The sequence below is a fragment of the Saccopteryx leptura genome, chromosome 5 (genome assembly GCF_036850995.1).
Source record: "Saccopteryx leptura isolate mSacLep1 chromosome 5, mSacLep1_pri_phased_curated, whole genome shotgun sequence".
NCBI lineage: Eukaryota > Metazoa > Chordata > Mammalia > Chiroptera > Emballonuridae > Saccopteryx > Saccopteryx leptura.
The window spans coordinates 54882744-54896259 of NC_089507.1; the positions used below are offsets into that span (position 1 = coordinate 54882744).

General features: G+C 35.3%; 1 protein-coding gene across 5 annotated transcripts in view; it reads right to left on the reverse strand.

Annotated features, from left to right (window-relative positions):
• ANKRD17 (ankyrin repeat domain 17) overlaps window positions 1-13516 on the reverse strand; it is a 183029-nt gene that overhangs the window by 30126 nt on the left and 139387 nt on the right. For all 5 annotated transcript variants that reach the window (XM_066386214.1, XM_066386213.1, XM_066386211.1 and 2 more), the window contains 6 exons: window positions 12408-12550; window positions 11688-11901; window positions 11029-11204; window positions 9706-9868; window positions 6800-6895; window positions 5279-5395 (listed from right to left, as the gene is read on the reverse strand). In XM_066386214.1, the coding sequence (XP_066242311.1) occupies window positions 5279-5395; window positions 6800-6895; window positions 9706-9868; window positions 11029-11204; window positions 11688-11901; window positions 12408-12550 (909 nt within the window). The remainder of the gene's footprint in view (window positions 1-5278; window positions 5396-6799; window positions 6896-9705; window positions 9869-11028; window positions 11205-11687; window positions 11902-12407; window positions 12551-13516) is intronic.

Genomic DNA, 13516 nt, shown 5'->3' on the forward strand with positions numbered 1-13516 from the left:
TTTGAAGGAGTCAAGTTGTAGAATAACTCATTGTGGAAAAGAAAAAGGCACTAACCCCACTGGTGTTTTTTAATTGAGGGTTGAGAGTTAAGATTTTTAAAATGAGAATTTAAGGATTTAGGAACAGGTAATCCAGACTAGAGAAATATCATATGTGCAAATGTAAATATATGAAAGAGAAAGAGACATGTGAGTAGAAAACCGTTAAGAGTGATGAGCCTGGAAAATTAAGATAGGAGGAGCTGAATGTTTAAAATTTCCCATGAAGACAAATGAAGAGACCAAAGGTTTGAAGAGGGAGTAAGGCAATCTCACTGGTCTATTAGAAAACTAAGGGAACTGTGGAAGAGGTACACTGGCACGAAGGAGGATGAGACTGAAGGCAAAAGGCGACAGAGGCAGAGATATTTATTTAAAAGGGAGACTGTTAATAAGCCTATACTGCAATAGTGAGAGGGGATGACGTAAGAGGATGGAACAGAGCTCACACAGCAACTGTCAAAGCTCAGGTAAAGTGATAGCGATGATGATGATGATGACACGAATCTATTTAATGTGTACGGGGTTTAACATATGTCAGGCACTGGATTAAGTTAATTTACGACATTAACTCATTTAATTTTAAGGAATGGGAAGCAAGAAGTGAAAAGCTGAAAGGGATATCGAGAGTTCGTTTCTGAATAATGAGTAGTGATATCAACAGAAAAGATAAAAAAAAATGAGAACAGAATAAAAAATTTATTGATAACTTGCTATGAAATGAGCATGGTTCTAGTCTCTTAAAACTCTTCAGTAAACTAGACAAAAACATACCTTCCCTCATGAAGCTGAGGAAGCTAATATTAAGTGTGTATGTATGTAGGGGGGAGAGGCACACAGATAATAATTTTAATAAACACATTGCCGTTGACCCTCAATATTCATGGGGGACTACTACTCTTCCCTCACTGCTCCTCTCACCGCAGATCACAAAATCTGAGGATGCTTAAATCCCTTACATAAAATGGCTAAGTATTTGCACATAACCTATGTACATCCTCCTGTACACTTTGTATCATCTCTAGATAGCTTACTGTAGTTTTTAGGAAATAATGACAAGTACAAGTCCTGTACATGCTCAGTACAGACACAACCATGGTAGGCCTAACCACACAGTACATGTGAGCAACAACATAACATTGCTGCCCTACAGATATGTTCAATCCAGATATAGCTGAATCTACAGAGGCAAAACCTGCCGACCGTATGCAGTTTTTAAAAGAGGGTTATGTAAATGTAAAACAAATACTAAGAGCAGACTGAAGAGAAGTCTGTATATGGAGATAGAGAAAAGGTTTAACTTTTAAACAGGATGATCAGTGTAAGCCTCATAAAAGTTTAAGCAAACATCTAAAAGGTATGAAGTATTTCAGGCAAAAACAGCGACCATACTTACATAAGGTATATTATCGTCAAGTAGACCTGCAAAGTTCCAGCAGCCAGTGTAGCTCAGAATAGTAGAAAATGACTGTCAAGAGTATCAGGGGGTTTGTTCAACTAAGGCCTGACAGGGCATTTTAAAAAGACTTTATCTTTTTATTCTGAGGGTTTTGAGAAGAAGAGTGACCATTTGATTTAAATAACATAAGAGGATTACTCTTAAGTGCTAACCAGAGAATAAAGAGCAATATGGAATCAGAGAGACCAGTTAAATAACTATAAAGGTAATAATACATGTAAAAGATGATATTTACTTCAACCAGGGTGAAAGGTGATAAAAGTAATGAAGATTCTAGATATAGTTCTAAGGCAAAGGTAATAAGAGGTTCCAACATAATAGAAAGTAGGAATCAAGGATGACTTCAAGGATTTTAGCTTGAGCAACTACAAGATAAGAGTTGTGGGTTTGGGGTGGGCAAAGATGAAGGAGTTCACAATGGGACAGCTCTCTGGGTTAATGATAAAATTTGGGATCAGGTGGTACATATTTAAAGCTAAGAGGCAAGAATGACCAGTGGATAAAGAAGCAGAACACATAATAAGCTAAGGGCTCACCAACTAAGAGGGGAGACAAGGAGGAACTAGCAAAGGAGACACAGAAGAAGTAGGAGAAAAACCAAGAGTGTGTAGTGTAATGACCAAGTGAAGAAGAGAGTATGTCAGGCATTATTAGGCTTAGGATTATAGGATAGAGACCAATCACTGAATTTAGCTACATGAAAGTCACTAGAGACCATAAAAGCATAGTCTGTTTTGGTGGAGCTGTGGGAGTAAAAGCTTGGCAGGAGTAGATTCAAAAAAGAGAAAGAGTTGGAGATAGGCAAAATAGATATGAGGATTGCTACAAAGGGGAGTAAAGAAATGTTTGTAGTTAAAAAGTGAGAATGGGGGTTGGAAGGAACAAAGTTTTCTTTTTAAGATGGGCGAAATAAGCTTGTATATGTTAAGAATAATTCAGGAGAGAAATTTAAATGATATAGCAGAGAGAAAAGAGAATTGCTACAACAGCATTTTGATTCAGGGAGAACCACATGGGATCTAGTTCATAAATGGAGGGACTGGTTACAAAAAGTTTATTTAGTAACTGGGCAGAAAGTATATGGGCACTGGGATTGGTGGGTGGGTAGACGGGGTGGAAAAAGTCTTGGGAGTTTTCTGATGCTTCAGTTTTCTCACTGATACAGGATGCTAGGTCATCAACTCAGTGTGAAGGAGAGAATGTACTCCAAGTCCAAGACTAAAGGGCAAAGTAATAGTGCTGTAGACAGCTGAGATGGTGGATTAAACTAGACATGCACAGAATGGCTCCCAGGCAGCATTAAAGGGTTCGCTGTCACATATTTAAAGTAAAATTAAAATTGGTCATCAAGGTTGAATTTTTTTTTCTTTCTATACATATTTAGTTACTTGGGTACAGATGAGAATATAAGGAGAAAGAAACAAGTAAGGAACAGTGAACGGTAGTAGGTAGGATGAATTAATCCTATAATTTATTGGTAGGCAGTGTTGCCAGGATTGTTCGAGATAGAATTCTAGGGGAGCAAAGATAAAAAGATAGAAAACTTAATCAGAGAATAAAATGTATAAAATTGAAGAAACTTAATCAAAGTATAAAATGCACAAAATTGATACTGTGGAATGGGCATTTAATTACTCTCTTTTTTTTTTTTTACTCTCTTATTTTTAAATGTTAGAATATCTAAGTAACAATTATTTGATGAATTGTTTCATTTGCATTTTTATGAATCTATAAAACTTTTTCTACAGCTAAACATAACACTTATTATTAAATAAAATCTTTATTTTCTCATACCTTTGATGTTTATACATGACATTAAATACATTTAGAATTTATTGTATACTTGTGGATTACAAAGTAGGAAATAGCTTTTAGTGGGCAATGCTCCAACCGATTGAGCTATCCAGACAGGGCTTAGTTTCTTTTGATTTATTGTTTCAGAGAGACAGCGAGAGGAAGGGAGAGAGAGAAGAAGAGGAAGGGAAGCATTCATTTGTTGTTCCACTGCACTCACTGGCTGCTTCCCGTGTGCACCCTGACTGGGGATCAAACACGCAACCAAGGCAATGCTCTTAACCAACTGAGCTAACGAGCCAGGGTCCAATGTGCTCATTTTTATAAAAATTTCAAAATGGCCAAAAAAATTAATTCTTGTTTGATTAGAATCTATACCAGAATTTTTTGTTTTTAAGCAAGAGAGAGACAGAGACACACAGACAGGAATGGAGAGAGATAAGCATCAACTCATAGTTGCAGCACCTTAGTTGTTCATTGACTGCTTTCTCATATGTGCCTTGACCAGAGGGGGTTCCAGCCAAACCAGTGACCCCTTGCTCAAGCCAGTGACCCCTTACTCAAGCCAGTGACCATGGGGTCATGTTTATGATCACATACTCAAGCCAGCGACCCTGCAGCTCAAGCTGGTACCCCCACGCTCAAGCTGGATGAGCCCGTGTTCAAGCCGGTGACCTGAGTTCTCAGCACCCCAGGCTGACGTGCAACTGCCTGTTCAGGCTATACCAGAAATATTTTAAAGGAAAATCTCCAATACTGAATATAGTTTACAGATAATAACAGTATATTTCCACATTTAAATTAGAATAAAATCTTTAGAATAATTTATATTTTCTTTATGCAAGATGAAATATATAGTTTAGTAAAGTCATCAAGTGTAATAGTAAAAAATGGAACTTACTCAAATCACAAAAGGTTTTAACTATCACTATATCTTTTACAAATTTAAACAGTGTATGTTAAACTGTATAGCATTTTAAATCCTTTTATAAAAGATGAAATATGACAGAATATGTATTGTATAACATTCAATGTCAGCCAATTCTTTTCCTGTATAATTTCTACATATTTCTACTACATTCTTGAGGATAGTTATTGATGGGAATGGAGAGTAAAGAACCAACCAACTATAGGACTATCCAAATATTATGCTGGGAATGGATGGGAATGATGCTGTAGTTTGCCTGAAAGAGAAAAGTACAAGAGAATTCATCCATTTAAAAAATGCATTCGGCCCTGGCCAGTTTGCTCAGTGAAGAGAGTATCAACCCGGCACATGGATGTCCCATGTTCGATCCCCGGTAAGGACACACAAGAGAAGCAATTATCTGTTTCTCTCCCACTCTCTCTACCCCGTCCGCAGCCAGCGGCTTGACTTGTTCGAGCGACAGCCCTGGGCACTGAGGATAGCTTGGCTGATTCGAGCATCGGCCCCAGACAGGAGTTGTCAGGAGATTCTAGTCAGGGCTCACGCAGGAGTCTGTCTCTCTATCTCCCCTTCTCTCACTTAAAAAATACTAATAAATAAATAAATAAATAAATAAGAAAAAAATTTACTCATTAAACATTCCACCAAGGGGTTGTATTTCATTAGTTGGCTATGGCTTAGTGCATTTGGTACTTCTAATAAAACTTAGCAACAAATTACCAGGTCTAGGATCAATGAAGTATATAGACTTGGATGGGGGTTAATAGCTCATTAGCTTAGAGAGGACTAAAATTGAGCACTATAGGCTAGGTTTTCTGACTTTCAAATCAATGCTATCTCTATAATAAAATTTTGTTAATTTGAATATAAAGAATGTTCTTTTAAAGATATTTAAAAATACTCCTAATTCTTTCTATTATTTGAGCCAAACTTGGAGAGAAAACCATGTACATAATTAAAGCAAAAGCAACAACAAAAATGAAACAAGAGTAGATTACAAAGTAAGAGGAAAAAGTAGGAAGGCAATAAGTATATTCAGATGTAAAGGTGATCATTACCTTTTCCAAGTCTAACTCCTCTAATAAAATGCTGGCATTTTTGTTTGCTTCAGCAGCCTGTCTATCTTTGGCTTGTACTATTGATTCCATACAAAGATGACACTTCTTCAGCATCTCCTAAAATGAAAAATTAAGATGTTTCCAGTCTCAAAAAACAATTCATGTTTAGAGAGATTCCTGAAAACATGAAGATATTAATTAAGGTACTTGAATGAATGAACATAAGCTATAAAGATCAGTGGTAAGACAAAAACGAATGCATATAAAAACATTTTTAAAAATGCACGTGCCTATGGAGATGTTCACTTGAAACCAATGTACTCTTATCAATCAATGTCACCTGATTAAATTTAATTTCTAAGCAATAAAAAGAAATGCACAAGCAAAGAGACTCTAATGTTCTTCAAAATAATCATCATTGACTGGTACTTCTGAACCTACTATTATTTACTTCTATAATTTGAATACAAGAAATTTTACAGCAAATAGAAGAGCAATAATTTATGTCAGCTGGTTAACGGGCTTAAGGAAAAGGTCAATATCAATAAAAGACAAATTTTACAAATTCTTAAATACTTAACTGACAAGAACTGTTGTCACATATTAAAGTTTTGTTGCTACAGCTTCATGTGCAAGAATTTTTTCTCAGTGATTTCATTTTCAGAAGACTGTTTTTGATAGGAAAGAGCTATTTCCCTATTAAGACAAAAAGCCTTATTTTTAACCTTCTCCTACCTTACAAAAATACCTCATGGTTTCCAGGAATGTTAATTATCATAGGGAAATCTAAAGGCAGGCAAGACATTGAGTTACCTGTTAAATAAAATCTATGGGGAAAAGCTGCTCACTATTACATAATAACTGCTAAGAAAATGTGATAAGACATTTTTATATCGGTTGACTTCTTTGGATTTTCAGACCATGTCTTATAAACTTAAAACCAAAACACTACCAAGGTAAGCTCTCAATCAGATCTCTCACAAGAATAGAATTTATTTTATTTTACCTACTTTTCCTGTAAAAATCCTAAGAATACAATCCAGATCATTCTTTAGCTGACAGTTACTCCAGATTTTATCTTATGCTGAAGACATTCAAGTTTTATTCCTATGATTAAAAGTACATACTACGTTCATTTCTGTTTAGGTATGAAAGAAGAACCTACTGGGCTTGTTATTTCAGAATATATTATCAGCCTGGATAAACATACATAGATTATAGCACTAATGAATAATAACAATTGCTGTAGATTGTTTAGTATTCACATAAAACTAAATTAGTTTAGTACCATTTAAAAAGATAAAGTAAATCTAACACAGAGAATATTTTACTGCTTCATTAGCAATAACGTTAAGAGCCTCTTAATAAATAGCATACTTTATTCCCAAATAATACGTAAATGAAAATTGCTATATACCACACATTATAGTTCAAACGAAGACTGTTAGCATGGGATATTTGTATATAAAACCAAAGATATCCCTAGCTCATACAGTGGGATGAACCTGACCAATATATTACCTTATCAGTGATGGTTGCTATGTATCTCATGCATTCAGAATCTGATGGAAACTGATTGACTTCTTTAACTAAGTAGCGTACCACCTTCACATGACCCTAAAAAATAGATATTAATGTCATATTTAAAACAGACTCTTAACAGAATTCAGTAAATCTACAGTCTATCTTAACTAAGAGTCCTTTGCCATTAGTTCTACAAAATAAAGCCTTAATCAAGCATTTTTTGCACTACAAATGAAAAAGAGGCTTAGGTTCTAATAAGTTGTTCATTCTCATCACATTCTCCAAAAAAAGCACAGAATAACCTGACTTAAAATATAAATCACTCTAAATAAAACAAAAAATCAAACCCCAAAGTCAGTATGAAGAAATGGGGATATGTTGAAAGAAAAAGAAAAAACACTTCATTTTCCCCTAATTTAGTAGAAATGAGCTTCTGTTCAATTCTAAGCATTGATAGAGTAGATATACCTGAAACCTACATGATGTTATTAACCAATATCACCCCAATAAATTCAATAAAATTTTAAAACAAAGAATAGAAATAACAGTTTTGTTCTCTCAGATAAAAACTGAATGCACAGCACTGCAGTAGATAGTGAAAGAAATAAAATACTTTCCTAAAGCATGAGCTATGATTATATTATTCATTATAACACAGTTCACTAAGAAAAGTTCAAATTTTTCACACCAGCATTCAAAAGGCTTCCCACTTTTTCCAATATGCACTACTGCTCTCTGACACAATACCTGTAAGTTAGCCAGTCTGTATAAACCATTGTTTATATTTAGTATATTTTCTCAACTGCATCTATTCATTTTCATCCACACCTTTTGTATCATTCTTTGACATCTTGCCAACACTTCTACAGTACCTAAATTATTCATATGGGACAACTCACAGTTACCTGACTTTTGTGTGGATCTTAACTCCCTGATTAAATCACAACCATTAGAGTTGCCCATGGTAGGAACTAAAAAAATAAATAATGGAATGAGTACAAGAGTATAAAAGGTAAACACTGTCCTTAAATAGCTAAGTCTATCTGGAAAGGTATAGACATTAGAGTATATACAGTTATAGACAACGATACATAGTTGTCAAACACGATGATAAAGATAGTAACAGATTGTAGAGCTTCTACTTTTAGGGGATTGGGTAACAATGTGAACTCAAGTAGGCTAGAAAGAGGTTTGGAAGAAGGAAAAATTTATATTGTATCTAAAGAATGAATACATTTGGAAAAGTTAGGAGGGGCATGGGCATTCCAATGATAAGAAAAAAGGTGATGTAAGAGAAAGGAACAATGACCAAGCAAGAGGACTCTCCAAATTATGGGCTCATAATGTGAAATGAGCTTAGAGCACTAGTATGGTGGCTTTGAATAACAAACTAAAAGTGGATTTCAAAGTACTACAGAGACTAGGGAGACTGGAAAAGGTTCTTGAAGATGAATATTAACATAGTGGAGTGGTTATTAGGAAGATTAACTTGATAATGATATGCTAGCTTGTTTGGAGAAGAGGCAGGTATCCAGTGAGAAAGAGTAAGTTTGACTGCTGAGGAAGAGTCAGTGGCTGAGAAATCTAGGATACCCAGGGAAGAGGTGGTATAAAGAGCCAGAATCAGCCTGACCAGGCGGTGGCGCAGTGGACAGAGCATCGGACTGGGATGCGGAAGGACCCAGGTTCAAGACCCCAGGGTCGCCAGCTTGAACGCGGGCTCATCTGGTTTGAGCAGAAGTTCACCAGCTTGAACCCAAGGTCTCTGGCTCGAGCAAGGGGTTACTCGGTCTGCTGTAGCCCCACGGTCAAGGCACATCTGAGAAAGCAATCAATGAACAACTAATGTATCGCAATGCGCAACAAAAAACTAATGATTGATGCTTCTCATCTCTCCGTTCCTGTCTGTCTGTCCCTGTCTATCCCTCTCTCTGTCTCTGTAAAAAAAATAAAATAAAAAATTTTTTTAAAAATTAAAAAATTCTTAAAAACAAAACAAGCAAAAAAAGAGCCAGAATCAGAGAGAACAATAATAACAAAAGACATGATTTCTTGCAATTTATATAGTAAAACTTTTCTTTTTTTTTTTTTTTTTGTATTTTTCTGAAGCTGGAAACGGGAGAGACAGTCAGACAGACTCCCGCATGCGCCCGACCGGGATCCACCCGGCACGCCCACCAGGGGTGAAGCTCTACCCACCAGGGGGCAATGCTCTGCCCCTCCGTGGCGTCGCTCTGCTGCGACCAGAGCCACTCTAGCACCTGGGGCAGAGGCCAAGGAGCCATCCCCAGTGCCCGGGCCATCTTTGCTCCAATGGAACCTTGGCTGCGGGAGGGGAAGAGAGAGACAGAGAGGAAGGAGGGGGGGAAGGGGGGGAGAAGCAGATGGGCGCTTCTCCTATGTGCCCTGGCCGGGAATCGAACCCGGGTCCCCCGCATGCCAGGCCAATGCTCTACCGCTGAGCCAACCGGCCAGGGCCGTAAAACTTTTCAATACAACAAAATAATATGGAATCTACAGGGATTTTACCTACATGTCTCAGAATGACAGAACTCAAAATTATAAACCCTGAAATAATATCCTTTTCCAGTAATAAACTGAAACTGCATTCAAGAGATCAACCAAATTATTAAGAAATTACTTATACACAGTTCTATGCTATGTACTATAAAAGGAGAAAATAAGTTTCTCTTGCTTCCACAAAATGTATTTCTATTTCTGAATTAGTACACTTGATTTTCAATAGTTTTAAATACTGGCAGCTGGGTTTTCATTTAATTTCCTTTTTCTTAGTAATTAGTCAATGGTAAAACTGTTTAGATGAGTCTTAGGTGATCACTAAACTATGTACTTCCTAGCTTAACTGAAAAGCATCCATGTGAATGAGGATAAAAGAATTCTACCTTTCTAAATGCTGCCATAAGAGGAGTTATCTTGCGGTTATCTGCTGCATCCACATCGGCACCTGCTTGCACCAATAACTGAACCACATCAAGGTGTCCACCATTTGCTGCCAGCCACAATGGAGTGTTCCCCTTCTTGTTACGTACGTCAATGTGAGCTCCCCTAAATGAATGACATGGATATCATTGTTTAAAATGAAATGACATAGCTAAAAATAAACTATGTAGTATAAAAATATTCTGTGAAGATGAAAACTGTTTAATATTCAAGGACTAAAATGTGTTTTTCTCTCAAAATAACATTACAAAGAGTTTCCTATTATTGAAATATATGCCACTGAATTAAAAAAAATAACCATATACAATAATTGATTTTTATTTTAAAAATGATGACTCATTATAATTCTAAGTTTCAAATTCTGAGAAAATGTGAATTTAGTGAAACATAAAAGTATGTCCCATTAATATAATTAAAACATTAAATAAACAGCATCCTAGAGTCACAAATACTATCCTAATAGGCAATTACATCTGTTTCAAATGACTCGTATTCATGTATTCACATTTAGCTTCAGAATAACATGCAGGTTTAGAACTCAGTGTGCATCATAATAAATAAGTCTCATGCTGAAGGACTAATAGTTGTTAGTGGTTACTACTAAATACTACTGCTCAGGACACCATGCAAAGGTCTTTAAGAAATCCAATTAAGCAGGCAAGTATCTTAAATAAGACTCATGGTGAATGAATAATAGTAGTTGTTAGTGGTTACTACTAAATACTACTGCTCAGGACACCATGCAAAGGTCTTTTAAAAATCCAATTAAACAGGCAAGTATCTTTGGAAAACTGCCAGACAGCTTCTAAGTGACTGACAGCAGAAACAGTCCTGGATCTTGTCTGATAACTTGGAACTGTTATTTAAAAGCCCAAGTTACTATAAAGAACATGAAAACAAACAATGAAGACTTAGATTATTGCCACAGTTTTAGCACTTGAAGTGGTACTCTGCAAAATTCAAAACTATAGGACATGTAAATGAATATGGATGACAATAGCTGGATGTTCAGATACTTTATTATAGTACTTTAAAAATGTATATACACACAGAGAAAGAAAAAATATTTCTAGGTTGCACTGAAATAAATTAGACAATGTAGCACAGCTCTGTGTGGGTAGAAAATAACAGAGGTAGGTTTAGAAAATAAAACATGTAGTTTATAGTAGTCTTATTTGATTTTTTAATAGTCACAATTTGCCCAGAGAGAACAGTAATCACAAGTAACACCATGGTCACATATGAAGGGTATGGTAACATCATACCTGCCAATGAGAAGCTCACAGAACTTATAATGCCCTTTATCTGCTGCTATGGTTAAAGCTGTATCTCTCGAAGAGGGCACTGGAGGGGCATTAACATCAGCACCTTTATCCAAAAGAACTCGGCCCACCTCTGCATATCCACCAGAGGCAGCTTCCATTAGTGGTGTGAGTCCAGTCTAAGTTTAGTAAAACAACAACAAAAAAACAACAACACGTAAGACAAAAGAAAGAGCTAAAATGTTAAAGAACAACAGTCTGGGGGTGCAATCATGGTTGTTACAAAGACTCAACTGAATGTCAACAATGATAGTGCTAGCCTCTCTGAAGTACAGTGTAACCTATTAAAGGATAATTCAACCCAATGTCAATTTGTTTTGAAATAAATCTGTATGATACAAGCATTTGGCATGTTATTAGCACTTAATAAGTATTCCCTCTTTCATTAATGGTATATAATTTTCACCTGATAATCCTAATGTCATTATTACCTATAAAATTTATTGTATTTTTGAGAATTAAAGCTTGAATGAGTCATAAAGAGTGATTTCTGATTAAATATATATGTGAGATAAATGTTACTAGGAACTGAGCATTTTGCTACTGTACACCTTAATTATCAAACCAATAAATCCATGTATAAATCTCAAGCTTTTTCTTACCTTAGCTCTGTGTTCCACATTTGCTTTTCTATCAAGCAGAAGACTAACCACTTCTGTTCTTCCTTGGAAGCAGGCTAAGGTAAGGGCGGTGTTCCGATTGGTTTCTATTTGAGCATTTATGTCAGAGCCCATGTCTAACAGTAGTTTAACTGCGGCTGTGTGCCCGTTCATAGCTGCTAACATCAGAGGAGAAATGCCCAATTTGCTACCAGTTCTGGGGGTGGAGGTATGAGGAGAACAAAAGGGAAAATACACATTTTAAATGTACCAGAAAATTGGATGATATTTTAGAATTCTATTTCAGGATATAATATTCTTTATTTTTCAGAATTATTTAAAATAATCATTTTTCTTAGCCCTTGAAAATCTTAAGAGATAATACCAAGACTCTATCACCAATATTTTACCACCCAGAACTAGAATACTTTCTGCATCTCATTCAACATAATGACTTGGGTGACTATTAAGATGGACTTTCCATTTTAAATCACATACTTGCTTAATAAAGACTTGTAAGAACAATGTTTATTTTAAGTACCATAAGAAATAGAGTTTCAACAGTTTGAAATATGTAAATAAAATTAATCTTAATCTCTAACAATTTGGATTCTAAATTTATAATGAAGAAATTTCCTAAATATGGCATTAAAAAGATAATTGTTCTACAAATATCATTTTAATATAACACTCGTAAAGGGTTTGCAGAAAAATAAAACTTGCCTAGAATTAATTTCGGCTCCTGCATTTAGCAATATTTTGATAATGTTCACATAGCCACCAGAAGCAGCCAGGCTTAAAGGGGTGTAATCAGAAACATTCCTGTGCTCTTTATTTGCCCCTCGAGCTAACAATAGCTCCACCACCTGGAAAGAAAAAAAGAAAATATGTTTTCTTCTTACAGTGAAACAATTTATAAGGTGTGTATTTTTTATTTCTCTTTGTTCGGGTCTATTTTAACAACAGAAGGGAAAGTCCTTCTTTCATCTTTTGCACAAACTCGGCTTCAGATGATAGCAAGAAGTCTTGTAAGTCAACAAAGAGACAGCTTTCCAAGTAAAATCCATTTAGAAATCTGACAAAATGGCATGTTAGTGAAAGATCCGGACTATATGTGTTCTCAAACAATGCTATTTTGGAAATAGTACTTCTGTTATTCTAGCACATAACAGTAAAATAGAACATAATTTTTTCATTTGAACATGTGAATGTCTTCAAAATATTTTTTAAACTTACAATCAATAACTAAATGTTTTTAAAAAACTGAAAAAATTTTCCCCCAGCATTTTATTATGAAAATTTTCAAATACATAGAAAAGTTTAAAAAATTAGATACAGTCACCACCTAGGTTCTACAATATTCTACTATCCTTACTTTTTCACATTTCTCCATCTTTTTTCTATCATTTTATAATGTATTTCATCTCAAAGTAAATTGCAGACACCCTCCATTTTCCTTGAGTACATTAGCAAGTACATCATTAACTAGATGATAATGTACTTGTTTTCAGTGTTTCTAAGTGAAATTTTAGGTAAATTTTTAAATGAAACAATAAATGCTAAAAACTTAAGTGTACATTTATTGAATACAGATACATTCATAAACCTAATGTAATTTCAATCCTTGTTACTCATGCCCATTCCTAGTCAGTCCTAGCCACAGATTAGTTTCATCTATCTTAAGAGCTTCACACATGTACAATCTTGGTGTTTGGGAATCATTTGTGTGTACAGTAGTACAAGCAGACCAACATATGAATTTTTAAAGATATGAGCTGCGACTCAGTCCATATTTTTGTTTGAAATCCAAGCGAAATTCCGATACGAGTCGT